This window comes from Trichechus manatus, unplaced genomic scaffold, assembly GCF_000243295.1.
Source record: "Trichechus manatus latirostris isolate Lorelei unplaced genomic scaffold, TriManLat1.0 scaffold00113, whole genome shotgun sequence".
Classification (NCBI taxonomy): domain Eukaryota; kingdom Metazoa; phylum Chordata; class Mammalia; order Sirenia; family Trichechidae; genus Trichechus; species Trichechus manatus.
The window spans coordinates 1,353,030-1,362,001 of NW_004444049.1; the positions used below are offsets into that span (position 1 = coordinate 1,353,030).

Here is an 8,972-nt window from a genome sequence, read left to right on the forward strand (position 1 = left end):
TGAATTCAGACTTCTAGCCTCCTAGATGGTGAGAGAAAAGATTTGTTAAAGCTAGTCCACTTGCGGTATTTCTGTTATAGCAGCACTAGGTAACTTCTCCCTCCCTCCAATCCAGCCTTCACTCCAGTGCCACAGAACAATTCAAATTCCTGAGCCTCACCTCATTCACCCCAGTACAGACTAAGAAGTACATGCCTGGTACACAGGACTCAATAAATGAACGCTGCATTGCTTTTTAATGGAGTAGGGGCCCCCAAACCTAGTTTTAGCTAACTCCCTGGGGGAGGCTTTGCACACTCAAGTTTGAAGATTAACTACCCCAGGAGTCAAGCCGATTTGCATGTCAGGGGTCATGTTGACTATTTAAGGCTTCTGCTTTCTCTTGGCCCCACCTCGTACGTCTCTGCCAACGCCCGGAGACTCCTCCTTGCCCCATGTCCCAGCACAGGTACTTGCTGCCAGGGCGTTCTCCTCTCGTCCTGGGACACAAGGCCGGTGCTCCCGCCCTCTGCTCTCTGCTCACGCTGCCCTTGACGTGAGGTCAGCATCTGTGTACAGGGGTGCGTGAAGTGCTGGTCTCAAACAACAGGACTTGATATGGGGCATTGTTTTGAGCCATGGAAATTAAATAGCAACATCACCAGCTACTCATTTTCACCAGGGAATTAAGAAAATGCAAAAGGGAAACAAAACTATTTATTTAGAAATGTATTAAGTAACATATGGGCACTTAGAACAGCAGTAATAATACCACTTGAGTATCTATCTTTCTCTTCCCTCACACTTATCTACCTCCAAAGAGCAGGGCTTCAAACCGGTTCATTCCAGTTCGAACCCCTACTGAGAATATGTATTTCCACCCCAGATATACTGAATCAGGATCTACATTTTAACAAAATCCCCAGGTGATTCTTATGTATAGGAAGCTGTGAGAACCACTGCCCTACTAGTGGTTCTCAATTGGTCCCTAACCAGCAGCATTAGCATCGCCTGGGAACTTGTTAGAAATGCAGATTCTCAGCTGTTCCAAGCCCTGTCGAAGAGTAAATCCTCTGTACCCTGGAAGCCTCATCGCGAACGAGGACAGGCAGGATGTGGTTAGTCAAAAGCAGAAAACAAAACCCAAACCCACAACCACCTGATGTGAGATACGCCGACGGGGAACCCGGTGAGGCAAATGGCTGGCCTCAGAAAAGCCTAACAAAGCATGCTGGTGTACTTCTCAACTGACTGTTCAAAGGCATAAAAACTGAGGAATCAAAGACTCCAAGGCTGAGAAGACGCTCACAGCATAATGAATCAGTGAACGCTGTTTTCTTTTCAGAAGCTCTGACGTCCCCAAGCTTTGCCTGGCTTTGGTCAGCTGAAAGGGAACGTTAGACGGGAAAAGCAGGAAGCACTGTGTCGTCTTTAATCTCATACTGAAGTGAACTCTCTACTAGGAGATGCAGAAAACCAGGCTGCCTTGAGTTTAGACTGTAAGACCGGGAAGAACAGGCTCTAACTGGAGACACACAAGTACCTGATAGAATGAGACGGCTGCAGGAATCCAGGTAAAGAAGACATGAGTCAGTCAGAGGAGGGGCTGTTAGCTGTGGGAGCACCAAACAGCACACGAACCCCAAGGCTGCCATTCGCAGGGCCCATGCCAGCCCCACCTGAGGGGGGGCGCCCTCGGCCTCTGTGCGCCGTCCTGTCGGCAAGCTCGCCTCTTGGGCGGGGCGGAGGGAGCCGTAACCTTGTAGGCTCCAGCATCTCTCACTGTTGCTCCGGACCACCTGGAGTGGCCACTTGTGAACCCCCTCGCCAGCACCCACCCTGCCCCCCAGGAATCAACTTTCACCCCTTCTGTTTGGGTGGCCGGAGCTCACTCCCACCTGAGGGTGGCCCTGCCGGATGACTGGTTTGAGCCAGTCAGCATCTCCCCTCCCCTCTGCCACGTGACTCAGGACTGTGGTTCCGTCTCAGAAGCGGGCCTCCCCAGCCCCGGCGGTCGGGGCTCCGCAGCCCTTCTTGGGGGCAGGCCTCCCCAGCCCCAGCGGTCAGGGCCCCGCGACCCTTCTCAGAAGTGGGCCTCCCTAGCCCCAGTGGTCAGGGCTCTGCAGCCCTGGGGGTGAGCTCATGCCCACATGGAGAGAGCAGGCCAGACAGCTCAGACACGGTCAGGAAACACACACACCGTACCCCCTGGTCACATCACTGAGCCCTGCAAGTGCCTGGCACACAGGACTCCACAACAAATGGTGCCTTACCTGTTAATGGAGCAGAGCCCCCAAACCTACAATTCCACCTGAAGCCAGCCCTCTCCACCGACTAGCTCTCGTTTTGGTTGAGACAATCAACCCATCTCTTGTGCCTTTCTGGTCACAGGAGTCTTCCAGGGCTGGAAGGTACTTATCCTACATTCCATCTTGCAGCTTTTTTATCCTAGCCATCGATTTCTAGAACTTTCATATGGTGACACTGCCTCCAATCCAATCCACCTACAGAATGAGGTTAAAACAAGCTGCGTTCAGTCTTCAGTATCATTACAGCTTATTCTCAGTGTTTTTTATTGGCAGTGGAAAATGCTCCAGTACTTTATTGAAAGAAGGCAATAAATAATACTGTGATAAAAATAGTTCAAAAGTAGACTGTACATACTTTGTTACATAATCAGGAAGTTCACAAAAGACTAAAAGAAAACCAGAACAGTAACACTGAATTGTACAAGTAAATTAAAAGCAGAAACCAAAATGGAAAAAGACATGCTCTACTTATCTCTCTGTATTTCAGCTGCATAATAAATAACGCACCATGATCTGAACACATTTCTCGCTGGCTTTTTAATATGCCATTTAAAAAGTAAAAGTTACATTTGCTGCTTATACAATCCAAAATGGCTATATCATCAAAATCTAAAAATGTACGTCTAGATCCGTTCTTTAAACATGTTTACAAACAAATGTAAAAAGGTGATTTACATAAGAAAAATAAGGCCTTTATTAAGTTGTACTACATTATTTCCAGGATCTTGCACCTTCATCTTGGCAGTGTGCCCACATCTGGGAAATGAGAGCGCTGCGTCATTGGTCCTCTGTGAGTCGCGGTGCCCGCGCCCTGCAGCCCCTGCTCCCGGAAGGAGAGCTGGCGAGAAGGCGCACGAGGCGGTCGTCTGCCTGGCTGCCTCAGCTGACAGCCCAGCGTCCCTCCGGCCCCCAGTGTCTGGTCATTCACTGCAGACGAGCCCCCTGTCCAGTAGAGTCTAGTGTTCTGTGCAGTCCAAGTTGTACTAGAGGCTGATGTTTAATAACACCAGATGTCTGAAACCTGTTCCTGCTGAATAAACCATTTCTTGCTACAAAAAGTACAGTTAAGGTCAGTCATTAAAATATGACAATAGTTGCTTGAAATTAAGTCGTTTCAAAATGATTGTTGTGGCGCTAATTCACGCTTGCAAAGGATAACGCCTACTGCTGTGTCACAACAGTTTTACAAACGTAGTAAAATCCTTTCCTCTGACATGGTTTATTATTAAAAAATTAAACAGTGATAATTACAATAAATGCATAATTTACAAAAGCCCCATATTCGTTCATAGAATTTATATATATAAGCATTACAGTACATTCATTTGAAAGACTAAAATTAGGTATAAGAACATGGATTGATTTGAAAGGATATTTATAGCCTGGATATACATGAAAAAGTAAGTAACTATATAAATGAAGAGTCATAAGTTTACATAAATATAAGAAACATTAAATTCTAAAATATTTTCTCTATGGTATTTGTGAATTTTTCACTAATTAAAAACTCTGTAATAAAATATCTCAGGGTCCATATAACAAGTATTAACAGATTAAGGGTTCCATGGGATTCTGAAGCGCAGTCCTGCGGGGTTGGAAGCGCGGCATCGTCACCTGTAGAAGTAGTGTGGGTAAACTGAAAAAGAAGAGCCGAGAGAAGGACGCCTCAGACCAGCCACCCTGACGAGCCGGCCCCCCCCCACTGCCTGCTTCAGCTGCCTGGAGGATTAGCAGCTGACGCACTGAGGCCTCGGAATGTCGGCGGGCGGCTTCCTGACCGACTTCACTTTGCACAGCTCTAAAAGTTACCGATTCTTTAAAAAGAGAGAGATGAAGGCAGCCGTGAAGTGTGCCGCTCCAACAGCAACACAGAGCAGAGCAGGAGAGAACCCCAGGGCCCCGGTAGCTGCGCCCTGAGACGCTGAAGCGGTTTTCCAAGGTGAAAGGTTACCGGTGTCAGAGGACAACACGGCCTCGCGAAGCCTCGTGCTGCAGGCGATGACCAACCCAACTCGGGGGGCCTGCTTCCCTCGAGGACACGGGTTTAAAGCAGAGACGCCTGCGCCGGCGTGCTCGGAGCGCACAGTGCGTAAACCAAAGTCAGAGCAGGACGCAGCCGTCCCGGCACTCCCATCGCCTTGGGGTGACGAAGGGCCCAACTCCTATTCTTTTTTACCATGCTCTGCTCATCCCCTCAACCTCCCCGCAGAAAAGAGAGAGAGAAGCAAGGTATCAGCAGACACGTAAAACAAGCCGGCATTTCCAGGTTTAAGGAAAAAGTGGAAATACATCTTTTTCCCTTAAAAACCCAGGCACACAAAGGTCGTTACAACGAACTGTAAGCGCACAGAGCAGCAGAGCCACCTGATGGGCGCAGAGAGGCTGGGTGTCTATTTGCTAACTTCCTAAATTGACGGAAACGGGCCCGCGTGCCAAGCTCGCCATCAGGCGCCACGCTTGGGGAGTGAGCGGCATCTCTGCAGGGCCACGCACTTACTCACCGACAGCAGGTATTAGCAGGAGTAGGTCCGCACGGTGGCCGAGTCCAGCCTCTGTGTCCCCGACACGTCGCCTGTCCCAACACCACAAGAGGAACATGCGGAGCACAGCGTGCGGTTAGTGGCACACAGCAGTCACACGCGGCGCACACTTCCCCGTGGGGCGCCCCGAGGCTCTGGGCGGCACTGTCTGGGTGCCAGGGAGTGAGCAAGAGGATCCGAGGCTCACCCAGGGCTGGTCCCTTCTCCCTCAAGGAGCCCTGGCATGCCTGGAGGAACTCTAACAGCCACAGTTTGGGGCATCAACGGACATAAAAACAGCTTGAAAATGTACAACCGCGCAAATCACAGCTACTTAAAGTGATGGCTTTGTCTCTCTTTAAACTCTCCAGATAATTTGCAGGCCAGCTGGACTTTTCCTTCTGACCTCAACCTTGGCATGGCCGCAGGGGTGGGGGAGGACAAAGACCTGGCTGAGGAAACTGCAGCCCAGTCACAGCTTCTACCCGAAACAACACAGACCCCTGATCTTGTTCAAGAAACACTGCACTGCCCCACAGGTAAGCCCCCCGCCCCCAAACTAACACACTGCACTGCCCCACAGGTAAGCCCCCCGCCCATAAAATAACAAGGGACTTTCAACAATCCCTAGCAGACACTGGTCCTCCCGGTCTACACCTGCCCCCTACAGGCAGACTTGGGGCACCTTCTATCACTATCCAGCCACGGCCCCAGGAGAGGTGGGAAGATGGCGGGGCTGCTGCCAAGAGTGAATCCACTTTACAAATCCCTTATTTTAAATAGCCACTAGGACAATCCACCTCACCAGGTTTATGCCTTGGTTATTTATACATGGGTAAAAAGTCTTGTTATGTGTAACACACTCCCTACACTGTCTTTCTAGAATTTTTTTTCATCCCTCCACACTCTAATCTCAGTGTCGCTGACACCCAGCAGGGGGAATGGGATTCATAAAGAGGCGAGGAGAAACCAAGGCTAAGAGAAAAGAAAACGAAGCCGCTCTCATTCAGACTACTCAATGAGTCGACGGAGATTACGCTAAAGGCCAAGTTACAGCGAAAATTTATAAAAAATATGTCTGCATACTCTTTAGAAGAAAAATGCTCATCTTTAAAAAGCGGCTCGTTTTTCATTCCATAAGCAGCACTACTGAACTGAAAACACTGCCCTGCCGTGCCATGCTGGCCGGGGGCCTCCAGCCTGGCAGGCTTCCCGAGGGCCCCGGCCTCTGGGCTCCGTGGAGGTGAGCGAGAGCCGAATCCACACGCCGACTGCGGCTGTGAGGAACACGGAGGGAAACCCGTGAACACCACACTCAGCACGGTTTTGCAGACCACGCACTTTCCGGCAGCCTATCCACCTGCGTCACAAGGAGAAGGGAGTCTACTGAAAGCCCACAGCGCTGACTCGAACGGCTACATGTGGGCTCAGGCGCTGCCCTAAGGCCTCACGCGCGTTACTCATCTAGCCCTCCCAGCAGCCCCCCGAGGAGGACACTACAGTGCTGGGCAGCGTGGATGGGGAACCTGAGGCGGGCACACAGTTCCTGAGGCGCAGCCTGGCTCTCGAGTCTCTGCTGCACCCACTGCAGCACACGGCCCGTCAGCAGGTGAGTGTAAGGTCAGAGCTGAGCGGCCGTCCTGCCCAGGAGCCACGGTCCGCTCTTCCCCCTCTGGGCCCTCAGAGCCAAGTGGCTGGCCCCGGGTGAGCTGTATCTGAAATGGCTGGCGTATTTAACAGGACTGAGCTAGCTCCACCGATGACGCCCCCGGGGCTCTCCTTCTCCTGCCCACCCCGTCCTTCTTTAACGGGTAGACATGTAACAACAGGGAGGTGGGAAGGAAAGGCAGAGCCTCCAAGGGGTGGCAACTGTACGGGATTTAAAATTCACTCGGTCATTTCCCCAGCGGGGAAAGAAGTCCCCGGAGTGAATGACGCGTGTGGTGTGAAAGCTACTAGACAACTATTCAGGGAAGAGTCCCCTAGTGCTGCTGTCACCTCCATGTATTCACAGACACGGACGTCAGTCTCGCGCTCTGACGACACAGAGCGACGCCTGGCTTGGTTAGCTGGCAGAACTGAGATGCCAACAGTCAACCGGACAAGAATTAAAACACACCTTTTGTAAACAAACGTTAGGATTAATTTTAAAACATTCAAACCCGGCCATGCAACAGTACTCAATGGCCTTGCAATGCATCAAACAGGCCATCTGAGATCATCACGATCGTTCCAGCCACAGAGCCAACCACGCACCCACAAGTGACCAGCCGACACCTCGCCTGACCTACCGTCCATCTGCATCTTCTTTGGCTGCATAGAGGGTGAGGACATCGAAGAAGTGACCCTGAAGTTTGCAGGCAGCGTCTCTGCTGACCCAGCCGCTGAGCCACGAATGTCTTTTGGTCTGAATTTTTTCCGCCAGGAAGGTGCTCTCCTGAAGCTTTTATCATCGTCCTGGTGAGTTCAGGAATGGAAAAGAAGGGGGATTGTAAGATACAGGATGTAGTACGCAGTTAACTGTTCTTAAAAATTATCACTGCAATCATTTATGTATTTTTGTTCATATGTACTTAAACCCTTCCTGATGACCACATGGAGCCCTGGCGGCACAGAGGTTAAGAGCTTGGCTGCTAACCGAAAGGTTGGTAGTTTGAATCCACCAGCTGCTCCTTGGAAACCCCATGGGGCAGTTCTTTGCTGTCCTACAGGGTTGCTATGAGTCAGTTGATGACCATACAATTTATAGTCCAAACTGGAAACTTCTGAGAGTGGAAGGAAGAGCTAGAACCCTGACCGCGCAGACACCAGGACGGTCCTGAGCCGCCGGGGGTCAAGTTCCCCCGACCGGGCACCACCCTTGACTTCCTATCCTGCAGAAATCACCTGACTGCATTATAATACTTTGAAAATCATCTGTAAAGGAGTTCTTAAGCAGCTTTTAAGCTTATGCCAGGAGACAGCAAGAAGTGTTTCAGCTTCAGAGCTGTCCTCCTCCGCCCCTTGTCAAACCCAAATTTTCCTGAGATCTGATAACAAGAATAATAAATAACAGTGTGGAAATAAATGAGTCCTGGTTTTGTATAAAGGGAAATTAATGCTGTGTGTGTTTTAGGACACTTCTGGAACATGCCCCACAGCACAGGGGCTCTGGGTGGACACCCAGCTGTCCCCAAAACACAACGTCCAGGCTTCATTCCTATGCCGCACTCAAAGTTTTATCACATTTCTGTGGGTTGTAAAAAATTAAACTGCCAAAAAATCCACTGGCTTATTGAAAATACTAGTTAAACGCTCATTGGTTGATAAATCTGTAAACTTTTAAAACCATCTGCACGTTTAGAAGACATAGCCTGGCTACATGGTGTCCCTGAGACGGGTCCCCATTGTATTTAATGCAAAGTCTGAAAACATTAGACAGAAAACTTACTTCATCGAACCGTCTGTCAGTGCCCACGACCAAAAGGTTGCTGAACTCCCTTTCCAAGACGGCACGGGCCTGGAATCATAATAAAATAAAACAAAAAATTCCAAATCTTTCATTAATCTAATTTGAAGCACATTAGCATATCGTAACTATTCTTTACGCCAAGATTTTTAAAAAACACAACCAAGCTCTCAAAGTGTTGAACCATGGTACCACTGTGAGGGTGGGGTAGGGCTGCAGGGTTATTGGCAAGAAGGGATTTGTATGACTTTTAATAAAATAGAAATAAAAGATTTCCTGATTCTCAAATGGGACTATGACTCAAAAAGAATTATACAAGGCAATTACCCAGAGAAGCAAAACTGATACAACACCCCTGCGGCACACTGGACAATGCCTCTTCCCACGTAAGAACTAAGTCTATTGCTTTTTCAACCACATGTCCCGGAATTAAAGTTGCTCTGTATTTTGTTTATTGCAAGACTCTCAGGCTTGCAGCAGGAAATGGAAAAAGGACAGACAGAAACAATGAAACATTAGGTGCTGACGATTCTGAACCATCACATGCTAGATTAGGCATGGAAAGAGATTACTAATTATTGGAGAGTTCTTGCTAAGTTTTCTCCCATTCAGACAAGTAATTACCTATACTCAGAACAGCCTTAGCACACTGACTCAGCAGAGCGCGCGCGGCTCTGGGGTCACCGCGTGCTCTCTCTGCACTGACTCAGCGGACTG

At 49.4% G+C, this 8,972-nt stretch overlaps 1 protein-coding gene across 1 annotated transcript in view; it reads right to left on the reverse strand.

The window, feature by feature from the left end:
• Positions 1 to 2,810: 2,810 nt before the first annotated feature.
• PPFIA1 (PTPRF interacting protein alpha 1) overlaps positions 2,811 to 8,972 on the reverse strand; it is a 121,686-nt gene continuing 115,524 nt past the window's right edge. The window contains exons 21-24 of the mRNA XM_023738113.1: positions 8,238 to 8,306; positions 7,099 to 7,264; positions 4,790 to 4,860; positions 2,811 to 3,924 (exon numbers count right to left, since the gene is read on the reverse strand). Of these exons, the coding sequence (XP_023593881.1) occupies positions 4,802 to 4,860; positions 7,099 to 7,264; positions 8,238 to 8,306 (294 nt within the window). The 3' untranslated portion in view covers positions 2,811 to 3,924; positions 4,790 to 4,801. The remainder of the gene's footprint in view (positions 3,925 to 4,789; positions 4,861 to 7,098; positions 7,265 to 8,237; positions 8,307 to 8,972) is intronic.